A 14,651-nucleotide genomic window follows, 5' to 3' on the forward strand; every position below is an offset into this window, starting at 1 on the left:
GCGTGTAAGCTAGAGCAACTTGTTTCTTCCGGTGAATTATTAAGTATAGCAGTCCAGTTATTTTCCTAGTGGGATTTTTAATTATACACACACACACACACACACACGCTTGTGCTCCTGCTGTCGCTCAGTCGTGTCTAATTCTCTGTGACCCCATGCACTGTAGCCCGCCAGGCTCCCCTGTCCTTGGGATTCTCCAGGCAAGAATACTGGAGTGTGTTGCCATCTCTTCCTCCAGGGATCTTCCCAACCCAGGGATCAAACCCACATCTCTTCTGTCTCCTGCATTGACAGGCAGGTTCTTTACCACTAGCACTACTGGGTTATTCATTAATAGGTCAGTCAATCCAGCCACATTTAAAAGTATTGTCAATGATTTTTGACCAGAGATACTAAATGTAAAATTTTCTTCTATTAGCCTGCTTCTTGAAGAAATAACCCTATTAAGGTTGTTAATTGGAAGTTTTATTGAAACCTCTTATTTAATCTTTCATAGCATTGCTTAAGCACTCTCTTTTCCACGATAGATTTTGACTTTAGAATTATATCCTGAACTCTATGTATATATTTTATTTTTTTAATAGGTGGTGAAATGACAAAACTTCCTCTCTTCTTCAATCAGTGAATTTGAAGTAATCTTTCATCAAGTTTCATCTCCTTTAGTCTCATACGGAATGTATCTCTCTGTCTGTTGTTAAACTACGATGACATGTCTGTAGCTATCAGAAAGAGAAGCTGGGAAGAACATGTGACCCAATGGATGGGACAGCCTTTTAGTTCTGATGATTGTAACACAGCATGTCATCATGGACTAGTAGCTGACAGCTTGCAGGCAAGTATGGAAAAAGATGCAACTCTAAATGTGGACCGCAAAGAGAGGTGTGTTTCACTCCCAGACTGCTGTCATGGCTCAGACCTGAGAGAGATTCCTGAGGGGCCAATGGGTCACATTTCAAAGGAGGTGGATGAAGATGACAGCCATGAAGGTGAAGATCAGTTCCTTTCTCTGGAGGCCAGCACAGAAACACTTGTGCATGTTTCTGATGAGGACACCGATTCTGATCTGTACCTCACAGATGATAAACAGATTCTAACTACTCAAGGGCCTGAAACATCAGACCAACATAGCGTCAAAGGAGCAGGCTCCTTAGTAAAGACGCTGCCCATTGTGGAAAGTAACCAAGATTCTTATGACTCCTGGGGAATGGCTGGTGGAGTTGATTTAGGGCTGGTTGAGGAAAAGGGGGACAAGAAAGTTGTTGACATGGTGAGTAAAAGCCTGGAGCTTTGTAAGGAGATAAGCTTAAGTGAAATAAAAGATCGGTCCAAAATGAATGCTTGCAGTTCTTTGAATGTGAAAGATATTGTGCCAGAAAAGCAGTTGGTTAATTCTGCTGTAATTGCTCAACATCGAAGGAAACCCGACTTCCCTAAAGATGAACATGAAAGCAACACCTGCAGTGCAGTACAAGATAAGTTATTGGCTATTCCTCGTATGGACAGAGGACTGCCATTATTAAAAACAGATCCTGGAAGCTGCCTTCTGCAGCCTCCTTCCTGCCCTAGTGGAATGTCAGCTGAAAATGGCCTGGAGACGAGTGGTTTCTCAGAACATCAAAACAAAAGTCTTCCAAAGTTCAACTCAGGAGATGGCATGCAGTGTTTACACTTCAAGGAGACTCTGGCCACCCAGGAACCCACAGATAACCAAGTCAGACTTCGTAAAAGAAAGGTAAGACGCATGCACCAATTATCTGGCTTTTGGAATTTTGTAAATATCCTTGTTTCCATCATTTATTATTCTTGCTAGGGTTAAAAAGATATGTTGCTGTTTCTTTTGCCCCATAGTGTAGCTGTATGACTTAAAGAGAATCTTGGGAAAATCATCACAATATGTAAAAATTAAAACAGGATAACCTATTTCACTAGTGATATTTATAATGGTTCCTGAGCATTTTGTTTTGGAATTGTGTTGAAGACAGAACTGATTTCACTTTCTTTGGAATTAAATAGCTACCAGATAGCTCATAGATCTGAAGGGCAATCTCTAATTTTCTGAAAGAATATCATGATATCTTTAAATTAAAATTATATATTTCAGTTTGTTTCTCTTTCCCCTTTAGAAAATATATTTTATTATAATAAAAGTGGTATAAGTCACATATTTTAAATGAGCCCTTTGCATATACCAAGGCAAAAGTACCCCCTTCCCCCAAAATATGCTAATGCTATTTTAAATGATACCCTGGCACATTTGCTATCCATAGCTATATGAACTTTCTGTTAACTTTTGACCAAAAGGATCAATAACTGAAATAAAATTTTATGCTGAGGCACCTTTGACTAATCCTGTAGATACCATGATCCCTTGAGAAGTGTGCAAGTGAGAGACACAAGGATTGGAGACAAACTGCATGAATCATGGTTTGGTTAGAGAACTCTTGACTAAAGTTTGTCATACCTTCAGGATTTCCCCAGCATTCTTCCCACAATGTAGTACTCTAAAGTCCTGATGTAAATACGAGTACCATTTCTTCTGTAAATCTAACATGCCATTGACATTTAAAAAAACCCTGCAGATTGGACATTTCAGGGCAGCAACCTTGCCCTTCTTGATACAATATGAGTCCATAATTCCAACTCTCCTAAGACAAAACTAAACTTCTCAGTTCTGCACAACTGGAGCTATCAAGAATGAGAAGCAAAAACTCCAGCTCCCTTTTGGTGAAGAAATCTGGTTTCCATAAACCATAAACGTCGTTTTGCTAACAAACTAGATCAGTAACGTGTCGTAAGTTTAAGTGAAGTAAAAACTTTACAGCAAAGATCAATGTGCACAAACTGTTAATACATGCCCACAGAGCATTCTGTGCTTCTGGCGAACTCTTCCTTTCTTGCATAAATTGTATTAGAATGTTAATGCTGCATAAAGTTGTTATGATTGGAATGCTCAGGTTGCTTTTTCAGAAATGTCCATATAGTCAATCAAATCTGTTGGAGGGAATGCAATAATGACATAAGAAAGTATTAACTGACCTATGACATAGTTCCCCTAAAATATGACAGACCCTGCCCAACTGCCGACAGGAACATTAAACATTCCAGAAACATATGCTCACCACTTGGACACTTATATCAATTCTAAGAATGCAGGAAGGAATTCGCTCTTGGATGTGTCACTATAGCATGGTTGCATTACGAGAGCCATAATTGTATCTCATTTACAAGTTCTAACTTAAATGTGCTATTTTAAGCATTTCATCATTCTAAAGTATTATGACATTGTCTGGAGGAGTGTTTGTTTTGACTCTACAACTCATTTGGGGTGCTCTGTAATAAACAGATTAAATTAAAAATTTGAGGTTTGGAAATTACTCTGGAAAAGTATGGTTACAAGAGAAGATACCTCTAGAATCAGTGTGTAGGAAGTTTTGTTCGATTTGATTTTGAATGCATGTTATAATAGCTTCAAGTTGCCCACTAGCCATTTTAGAACTTTACCAAGAGAAATAATAAAACAAATGCATAAATATATATGTACAGATATGTCCATCATTGTATTGTATGTTACTGACAAAAAGGACATAACATAAATTTCCATCAATCAAGGATGTATAATCAAATTCAAAAGCAGAGACATTACTTTGCCAACAAAGGTTCATCTAGTCAAGGCTATGGTTTTTCCTGTGGTCATGTATGGATGTGAGAGTTGGACTGTGAAAAAGGCTGAGTGCTGAAGAATTAATGCTTTTGAACTGTGGTGTTGGAGAAGACTCTTGAGAGTCCCTTGGACTGCAAGGAGATCCAACCAGTCCATTCTGAAGGAGATCAGCCCTGGGATTTCTTTGGAAGGAATGATGCCAAGGCTGAAATTCCAGTACTTTGGCCACCTCATGCGAAGAGTTGACTCATTGGAAAAGATTCTGATGCTGGGAGGGATTGGGGGCAGAAGGAGAAGGGGACGACAAAGGATGAGATGGCTGGATGGCATCACTGATTCTATGAATGTGAGTCTGAGTGAACTCCGGGAGTTGGTGATGGACAGGGAGGCCTGGCGTGCTGTGATTCATGGGGTCGCAAAGAATTGGACATGACTGAACGACTGATCTGATCTGAATCATTGTTTAGTGTATAATGATTGTTTAATCTGTAGTTTGGAATGGTATGCAGCCATGAAAAAGATGGATTGAGATCATGTTCTCTAACTGAACGGTACTCATGATATAGAGTGTGTAGAAAAAGACAGTGGCAGGCCAATATTTGTAGCGTGTCTCAGTCTGATAAGATGAAATATGTGGATACAGACATAGATAGAAATATAGATGGGTTATGACCCTCTCTAAATGCCTACCTAAATAAGAATATGCAAAATTCTAGATAAATAGGCACAAAATTGTTGACAACATTTACTTTGAGATAACAGAAGTAAAAGGTTAGAGGCAGGGCATTTCCATTTTTGGCCTATATATTTTTTATAAAAGGTGTTGTGTCTGACTCTTTGAGACTCCATGGACTATACGGTCCATGGAATTCTCCAGACCAGAATACTGGAGTGGGTAGCTGTTCCCTTCTTCAGGGGATCTTCCCAATCCAGGGATCAAACCCAGGTCTCTTGCGTGGCAGGTGGATTCTTTATCAGCTGAGCCTCCAGGGGAACTCAAAGGTAGTACTATTCTGAGCAAAATGCATACAATGAGCAGATACAAAAACAAAATAATATTAGATCCTAATATTAGACTGTCTTCCTAGGTGGCTCAGTAGTAAACAATCCACCTGCCAATACAAGAGACTCAGGAGATGTGGGTTCAGCTAACTATTAGAAGCATTTTCTACATGGCATAAGATGACCCTTTATTTATACAGTTATTATGATTATTATTACTTTTATGACATGGAAGCAAATACAGACTTTTTTCAGAATATCAACAAAAGTTTCAATCAACTACACAATTATAGTGTAGCTAGTTTAAAACTTATCTCCAGATAAGCCTCCGGAGAGACACATGGACCAGATTTTCATGTCTAAGGTCTTAGGGGCCTGATTGTGAAAGCAGTTTGCTAAGTTGTCTGTATATTTTAAACTATTTCTCAAGCATGGTGACAGCTTTGAGATTAGAGCTTAGAAAGGTAAAGCAGAATAAGCTAATAAAACTTTGGTTAGAGAACTTTAATCAGCTCATTATCTGATGGGCATATGAGTGAACCAAATCTGTCATTGAGTTTATGAACATGAATTTTTTGCAGGAGGGAGATCAGGTTTTAAGACTTGGAAAGAAAACAAAAACAAAAACAGAGTTTCTAAGAGTCGTTCTCAGAATGCACTGAAATACTACTCTAGAGTTATCATTGTAATTTAGACATAAATTCCTTCAAACCTATAAATATTGGCAGGCATTTGTTGTTCAGCATGATGTATTTTTTCTTGTTTTCCAGTGATATTTCTGGCCATCAAAGATAGCCAGACATACTTATTAGAAGTCTCAGTTGGAGTGACTACATTTGTAATAAATATAGATAAATATTGACCTTTTAAGCTAATGATTCCCTTCAATATGGTGAAATATATCATTAAATCAAAGCCACTGAAATCAAAGGAAAACCAAATAGATCATGAGCAGACATCAGTGCATGAGCCAAGAAGGTCATGTGGCATGTGACCAGCGCTTATAGGCTGTGGGTGGGTCTTTGGGGTAAGGCAGCTGGTTAAGAGCAATTCTCAGAGACAAGTTCCAAAGAAATGTGGGGGAGGAAGACAGTCTAAGAAGTGGTCTCTTCAAACCAGATGGGATGTGAAGATGGAAAACATGTAGGGAAAGACTTGAGGTTAGACTTTTTTTTTTAAGAGCCAGTATATTTGTTCTTGATGGTGGTTTACTAATTAAAGAGAGTCCGAAATTAGTCTTCTCTAGAGACTATTTAAATAGTTCCCCAATTTTTGAATAGCCATAATAGTTGTATAAATATATAAAATATTTTTATTGGCTTGCATAAGACATAGTCCATGTTACCAAGCAGAGTAAACTACAAAAGATAATATAAAAATGATTTGAGCTTTGACATCCAATTTTTCCATTTGAACAAAAACCTCACATTCCAACAGGCAACAAAAGTATCCTTTATGTTATCGATCTGACTACTTTCACAGAAAATCAGTATAAACATGGCTTGACCAACATCTTTCTCTCACACATACATAATAATTACGGTAAGGTAAGGTAAGTCACTTCAGTCGTGTCCGACTCTGTGTGACCCCATAGACGGCAGCCCAACAGGCTCCCCCGTCCCTGGGACTCTCCAGGCAAGAACACTGGAGTGGGTTGCCATTTCCTTCTCCAGTGCATGAAAGTGAAAAGTGAAAGTGAAGTCGCTCAGTCGTGTCCAACTCTTAACAACCTCATGGACTGCAGCCTACCAGGCTCCTCCATCCATGAGATTTTCTAGGCAAGAGTACTGGAGTGGAGTGACATCACCTTCTCCGACATAATAATTGGGTATAGGTAATTCTGGAATGGTATGTTTTCTAAACCTTAGACCCTCTTATCCATCTGGTCTACCACCTTGAGCATTTATCTATATCCCGATTAGTAAGAAGAGGGAAGTGTACTGGGATGACCACACTCCTGGGTAAAGGCAGGACCCAGAAAGAGCACATTTCTTTGTTTCAAATATTTCATATTCTAGAACTTAGCTGTATGGCCACATCTAGCAATAAGCACTGAGAAATAGAGTTTGTATCCTGGGCAATCTGGTGTCTGCTAAAAATTCTGTTACCAAAGAAGAAGAAAAAATGTATATTGAAGGATACCTGATAACATGAATATGTTGAGGAATTGCCCAAATTGCCCAAAGCCAAAACAGTATACTGTACATAGTAGTGTAGTGTTAGTTGCTCAGTCATGTCTCACTCTTTGAGTCCCTGTGGACTGTAGCCCGCCAGGCTCCTCTGTCCATGGGATTCTCCTGGCAAGAATACTGGGGTGGATTGCCATGCCCTCCTCCAAGATATCTTCCTGACCCAGGGATTGAACCTGGGTTTCCTGCATTGCAGGCAGACTCTTTACCGTCTGAGCCACCAGGGAAGCAGTGGTAGCTCAGATGGTAAATCCTATACTATACTATACTATACTATACTATACTTTAAGTATAGTACATACTATACTATACTATACTTTAGTATAGTACATACTATACTTTATCTTTGGAGAAATATAATACATTCATTGTTGTTGTTAGTCACTAAGTCTTGTCTGACTCTTTTGCAAACCCATGGATCATAGCCTGCCAGGCTCCTCTGTTCATGGGATTGCCCAGGCAAGAATACTGGATTGGGTCGCCAGTTTCTTCTACAGGGGATCTTTCTGACTCAGTGATTGAACTTGTATCTCCTACTCTGCAGGAGTGTTCTTACTCACTAAGCCACCGGGGAAACCCAATACATTCTGAAATGACTGAAAAAAATTAGCAATGACTGAAAAAAATAAAATATTTTCTCCTTCAGTTCAGTTCAGTCGTTCAGTCATGTCCAACTCTTTCTGACCCCATGAACCACAGCACGCCAAGCCTTCCTGTCCATCACCAACTCCTGGAGTTCACCCAAACTCATGTGCATCAAGTCGGTGATGCCATCCAGCCATCTCATCCTCTGTCATCACCTTCTCCTCCTGCCCCCAATCCCTCCCAGCATCAAGGTCTTTTCCAATGAGTCAGTTCTTCGCATGAGGTGGCCAAAGTATTGGAGTTTCAACTTCAGCATCAGTCCTTCCAATGAACACCCAGGACTGATCTCCTTTAAGATGGACTGGTTGGATCTCCTTGCAGTCCAAGGGACTCTCAAGAGTCTTCTCCAACACCACAGTTCAAAAGCATCAATTCTTCGGCGCTCAGCTTTCTTCACAGTCCAACTCTCACATCCATACGTGACCACTGGAAAAACCATAGCCTTGCCTAGATGGACCTTTGTTGGCAAAGTAATGTCTCTGCTTTTGAATATGCTATCTAGGTTGGTCATAATTTTTCTTTTTTTTAAATTTTATTTTATTTTTAAACTTTAGAATATTGTATTGGTTTTGCCAAATATCGAAATGAATCAGCCACAGGTATACATGTGTTCCCCATCCTGAACCCTCCTCCTTCCTCCTTCCCCATACCATCCCTCTGGGTCGTCCCAGTGCACCAGCCCCAAGCATCCAGTACTGTGCATCAAACCTGGAATGGCGACTTGTTTCATATATGATATTATACGTATTTCAATGCCATTCTCCCAAATCATCCCACCCTCTCCCTCTCCCACAGAGTCCAAAATTCTGTTCTATACATCAGTGTCTCTTTTGCTGTCTTGTATACAGGGTTATTGTTACCATCTTTCTAAATTCCATATATATGCATTAGTATACTATATTGGCGGAGAAGGCAATGGCACCCCACTCCAGTACTCTTGCCTGGAAAATCCCACAGATGGAAGAGCCTAGTAGGCTGCAGTCCATGGGGTCGCTAAGAGTCGGACACGACTGAGCGACTTCACTTTCACTTTTCACTTTCATGCATTGGAGAAGGAAATGGCAACCCACTCCAGTGTACTTGCCTGGAGAATCTCAGGGACAGGGGAGCCTGGTGGCTACCGTCTATGGGATCACACAGAGTCGGACACCACTGAAGTGACTTAGCATAGCATAGCATAGCATACTGTATTGGTGTTTTTCTTTCTGTCTTACTTCACTTTGTATAATAGGCTCCAGTTTCATCCACCTCATTAGAACTGATTCAAATGTATTCTTTTTAATGGCTGAGTAATACTCCATTGTGTATATGTACCACTGCTTTCTTATCCATTCATCTGCTGATGGACATCTAGGTTGCTTCCATGTCCTGGCTATTATAAACAGTGCTGCGATGAACAGTGGGGTACACGTGTCTCTTTCCCTTCTGGTTTCCTCAGTGTGTATGCCTAGCAGTGGGATTGCTGTGTTGGATGGCAGTTCTATTTCCAGTTTTTTAAGGAATCTCCACACTGTTCTCCATAGTGGCTGTACTAGTTTGCATTCCCACCAACAGTGTAAGAGGGTTCCCTTTTCTCCACACCCTCTCCAGCATTTATTGCTTGTAGACTCTTGAATCGAAGCCATTCTGACTGGCGTGAAATGGTACCTCATTGTGGTTTTGATTTGCATTTCTCTGATAATGAGTGATGTTGAGCATCTTTTCATGTGTTTGTTAGCCATCTGTATGTCTTCTTTGGAGAAATGTCTATTTAGTTCTTTGGCCCATTTTTTGATTGGGTCATTTATTTTTCTGGAGTTGAGCTGTAGGAGTTGCTTGTATATTTTTGACATTAGTTGTTTGTCAGTTGCTTCATTTGCTATTATTTTCTCCCATTCTGAAGGCTGTCTTTTCACCTTGCTTATAGTTTCCTTTGTTGTGCAGAAGCTTTTAAGATTAATTAGGCCCCATTTGTTTATTTTTGCTTTTATTTCCAATATTCTTTTAGGTGGGTCATAGAGGATCCTGCTGTGATGTATGTCGGAGAGTGTTTTGCCTATGTTCTCCTCTAGGAGTTTTATAGTTTCTGGTCTTATGTTTAGATCTTTAATCCATTTTCAGTTTATTTTTGTGTATGGTGTTAGAAAGTGTTCTAGTTTCATTCTTTTACAAGTGGTTGACCTGTTTTCCCAGCACCACTTGTTAAAGAGATTGTTTTAAATCCATTGTATATTCTTGCCTCCTTTGTCAAAGATAAGGTGTCCATATGTGTGTGGATTTATCTCTGGGCTTTCTATTTTGTTCCATTGGTCTATATTTCTGTCTTTGTGCCAGTACCATACTGTCTTGATGACTGTGGCTTTGTAGTAGAGCCTGAAGTCAGGTAGGTTGATTCCTCCAGTTCCATTCTTCTTTCTCAAGATAGCTTTGGCTATTTGAGGTTTTTTGTATTTCCATACAAATTGTGAAATTATTTGTTCTAGCTCTGTGAAGAATACCATTGGTAGCTTGATAGGGATTGCATTGAATCTATAAATTGCTTTGGGTAGTATACTCATTTTCACTATATTGATTCTTCCAATCCATGAACATGGTATATTTCTCCATCTATTAGTGTCCTCTTTGATTTCTTTCACCAGTGTTTTATAGTTTTCTATATATAGGTCTTTATTTTCTTTAGGTATATTATATTCCTAAGTATTTTATTCTTTCTGTTGCAATGGTGAATGGAATTGTTTCCTTAATTTCTCTTTCTGTTTTCTCATTATTAGTGAATAGGAATGCAAGGGATTTCTGTGTGTTGATTTTATATCCTGCAACTTTACTATAATCATTGATTAGTTCTAGTAATTTTCTGGTGGAGTCTTTAGGGTTTTCTATGTAGAGGATCATGTCATCTGCAAACAGTGAGAGTTTTACTTCTTCTTTTCCAATTTGGATTCCTTTTATTTCTTTTTCTGCTCTGATTGCTGTGGCCAAAACTTCCAAAACTATGTTGAATAGTAATGGTGAAAGTGGGCACCCTTGTCTTGTTCCTGACTTTAGAGGAAATGCTTTCAATTTTTCACCATTGAGGATAATGTTTGCTGTGGGTTTGTCATATATAGCTTTTATTATGTTGAGGTATGTTCCTTCTATTCCTGCTTTCTGGAGAGTTTTTTTATCATAAATGGATGTTGAGTTTTGTCAAAGGCTTTCTCTGCATCTATTGAGATAATCATATGGTTTTTGTTTTTCAATTTGTTAATGTGGTGTATTACATTGATTGATTTGCGGATATTGAAGAATCCTTGCATCCCTGGGATAAAGCCCACTTAGTCATGGTGTATGATCTTTTTAATGTGTTGTTGGATTCTGATTGCTAGAATTTTGTTAAGGATTTTTGCATCTATGTTCATCAGTGATATTGGCCTGTAGTTTTCTTTTTTTGTGGCATCTTTGTCAGGTTTTGGTATTAGGGTGATGGTAGCCTCATAAAATGAGTTTGGAAGTTTACCTTCCTCTGCAATTTTCTGGAAGAATTTGAGTAGGATAGGTGTTAGTTCTTTACTAAATTTTTGGTAGAATTCAGCTGTGAAGCTGTCTGGACCTGGGCTTTTGTTTGCTGGAAGATTTTTGATTACAGTTTCAATTTCCGTGCTTGTGATGTGTCTGTTAAGCTTTTCTATTTCTTCCTGGTCCAGTTTTGCGAAGTTGTACTTTTCTAAGAATTTGTCCATTTCTTCCATGTTGTCCATTTTATTGGCATATAATTGCTGATAGTAGTCTCTTATGATCCTTTGTATTTGTGTGTTGTCTGTTGTGATCTCTCCATTTTCATTTCTAATTTTATTGATTTGACTTTTCTCCCTTTGTTTCTTGATGAGTCTGGCTAATGGTTTGTCAATTTTATTTATCCTTTCAAAGAACCAGCTTTTGGCTTTGTTGATTTTTGCTATGGTTTCTTTTGTTCCTTTTGCATTTATTTCTGCCCTAATTTTTAAGATTTCTTTCCTTCTACTAACCCTGGGGTTCTTCATTTCTTCCTTTTCTAGTTGCTTTAGGTGTAGAGTTAGGTTATTTATTTGACTTTTTTCTTGTTTCTTGAGGTATGCCTGTATTGCTATGAACTTTCCCCTTAGGACTGCTTTTAAAGTGTCCCACAGGTTTTGGGTCGTTGTGTTTTCATTTTCATTCATTTCTATGCAAATTTTGATTTCTTTTTTGATTTCTTCTGTGATTTGTTGGTTATTCAGCAGCGTGTTGTTCAGCCTCCATATGTTGGAATTTTTAATAGTTTTTCTCCTGTAATTGAGATCTAATCTTACTGTGTTGTGGTCAGAAAAGATGCTTGGAATGGTTTCAATTTTTTTGAATTTACCAAGGCTAGATTTATGGCCCAGGATGTGATCTATCCTGGAGAAGGTTCCATGTGCGCTTGAGAAAAAGGTGAAATTCATTGTTTTGGGATGAAATGTCCTATAGATATCAATTAGGTTTAACTGGTCTATTGTATCATTTAAAGTTTGTGTTTCCTTGTTAATTTTCTGTTTAGTTGATCTATCCATAGGTGTGAGTGGGGTATTAAAGTCTCCCACTATTATTGTGTTATTGTTAATTTCTCCTTTCATACTTGTTAGCATTTTTCTTACATATTGCGGCGCTCCCGTGTTGTGTGCATATATATTTATAATTGTTATATCTTCTTCTTGGATTGATCCTTTGATCATTATGTAGTGACCATCTTTGTCTCTTTTCACAGCCTTTATTTTAAAGTCTATTTTATCTGATATGAGTATTGCTACTCCTGCTTTATTTTGGTCCCTATTTGCATGGAAAATCTTTTTCCAGCCCTTCACTTTCAGTCTGTATGTGTCCCCTGTTTTGAGGTGGGTCTCTTGTAGACAGCATATGTGGGGGTCTTGTTTTTGTATCCATTTAGCCAGTCTTTGTCTTTTGGTTGGGGCATTCAACCCATTTACGTTTAAGGTAATTACTGATAAGTATGATCCCGTTGCCATTTACTTTATTGTTTGGGGTTCGAATTTATACACCATTTTTGTGTTTCCTGTCTAGAGAATATCCTTTAGTATTTGTTGGAGAGCTGGTTTGGTGGTGCTGAATTCTCTCAGCTTTTGCTTGTCTGTAAAGCTTTTGATTTCTCCTTCATATTTGAATGAGATCCTTGCTGGGTACAATAATCTGGGCTGTAGGTTATTTTCTTTCATCACTTTAAGTATGTCTTGCCTTTCCCTCCTGGCTTGAAGAGTTTCTATTGAAAGATCAGCTGTTATCCTTATGGGAATTCCCTTGTGTGTTATTTGTTGTTTTTCCCTTGCTGCTTTTAATATCTGTTCTTTGTGTTTGATCTTTGTTAATTTGATTAATATGTGTCTTGGAGTGTTTCGCCTTGGGTTTATCCTGTTTGGGACTATCTGGGTTTCTTGGACTTGAGTGATTATTTCCTTCCCCATTTTAGGGAAGTTTTCAACTATTATCTCCTCAAGTATTTTCTCATGGTCTTTCTTTTTGTCTTCTTCTTCTGGGACCCCTATGATTCGAATGTTGTAGCGTTCGAGTTGTCCTGGAGGTCTCTGAGATTGTCCTCATTTCTTTTAATTCGTTTTTCTTTTTTCCTCTCTGATTAATTTATTTCTACCATTTTATCTTCTAATTCACTAATCCTATCTTCTGCCTCTGTTATTCTACTGTTTGTTGCCTCCAGAGTGTTTTTGATTTCATTTATTGCATTATTCATTATATATTGACTCTTTTTTATTTCTTCTAGGTCCTTGTTAAACCTTTCTTGCATCTTCTCAATCCTTGTCTCCAGGCTATTTATCTGTGATTCCATTTTGATTTCAAGATTTTGGATCAATTTCACTATCATTATTCGGAATTCTTTATCAGTGAGATTCCCTATCTCTTCCTCTTTTGTTTGGTTTGGTGGGAATTTATCCTGTTCCTTTATCTGCTGGGTATTCTTCTGTCTCTTCATCTTGTTTAAATTGCTGATTTCGGGGTGTCCTTTCTGTATTCTGGCAGTTTGTGGAGTTCTCTTTATTGTGGCATTTCCTCGCTGTGTGTGGGTTTGTACAGGTGGCTTGTCAAGGTTTCTTGGTTAGGGAAGCTTGTGTCGGTGTTCTGGTGGGTGGAGCTGTATTTCTTCTCTCTGGAGTGCAATGAAGTGTCCAGTAATGAGTTATGATTTGTCTATGGTTTTGGGGTGACTTTGGGCAGCCTGTATCTTGGAGCTCAGGGCTGTGTTCCTGTGTTGCTGGAGAATTTGCTTGGTATGTCTTGCCCTGGAACTTGTTGGCCCTTGTTGGTGCTTGGTTTCAGTGTAGGTATGGAGGCGTTTGATGAGCTCCTGTCAATTAATGTTCCCTGGAGTCAGGAGTTCCCTGGAGTCAGGGTTTGGACTTAAGCCTCCTGCTTCCAGTTATCGGTCTTATTTTTACAGTAGTTTCAAAACTTCTCCGTATATATAGCATGACTGATAAAACATCTACATTAAAGATGAAAAGTTTCTCCACCATGAGGGTCACCCAGAGAGGTTCACAGCGTTACATGGAGAAGAGAAGAGGGAGGAGGGAGTTAGAGGTGACCCGAATGAGATGAGGTGGAATCAATAGAGAAGAGAGTGGGCTAGCCAGTAATCACTTCCTTATGTATACTCCACAACTGGACCGCTCAGAGATGTTCATGGAGTTATACATAGAAGAGAAGATGGAGGAAGGAGACAGAGGTGTCCAGGAGGATAAAAGGGGGGAATGAAAAGGAGGGAGACAGATCCAGCCAGTAATCAGTTCCCTAAGTGTTCTCCACCGTCTGGAACACACAGAAATTCACAGAGTTGGGTAGAGTAGAGAGGGGTTAGGGAGGAGACACAGGCGACCTGGTGGAGAAAAAGGAGAGTCCAAAGGGTGAAAGAGCAGTCAAGCCAGTAATCTCGCTCCCTGGTGAAAAATGGGTACTGAAGATTGGGTTCTTAAAGGTCCAAAATTGGTAACAAATACATAAAAGCAAAAATTAAAAATCTAGAGTAGAGTTTTGAATTTCAAAAATACAATGTTAAAAAAAGAAGAAGAAAAAGAAAGAGAGATTAAAAAAAACAAACAAAAACAAAGTCGCAAAAATTATAAAGAAAATATAGGTACAAAATTGATAACAAATACCAAAAGGCATAAATTAAA

General features: G+C 38.7%; 1 protein-coding gene across 3 annotated transcripts in view; it reads left to right on the forward strand.

Moving 5' to 3' along the window:
* Positions 1-14,651, forward strand: part of DLC1 (DLC1 Rho GTPase activating protein) — a 521,689-nt gene that overhangs the window by 95,692 nt on the left and 411,346 nt on the right. For all 3 annotated transcript variants that reach the window (XM_027530242.1, XM_027530241.1, XM_027530240.1), the window contains exon 2: positions 585-1,732. In XM_027530242.1, the coding sequence (XP_027386043.1) occupies positions 710-1,732 (1,023 nt within the window). In that variant the 5' untranslated portion in view covers positions 585-709. The remainder of the gene's footprint in view (positions 1-584; positions 1,733-14,651) is intronic.

Source organism: Bos indicus x Bos taurus, chromosome 27 (assembly GCF_003369695.1).
Source record: "Bos indicus x Bos taurus breed Angus x Brahman F1 hybrid chromosome 27, Bos_hybrid_MaternalHap_v2.0, whole genome shotgun sequence".
In the NCBI taxonomy this organism is placed as follows: domain Eukaryota; kingdom Metazoa; phylum Chordata; class Mammalia; order Artiodactyla; family Bovidae; genus Bos; species Bos indicus x Bos taurus.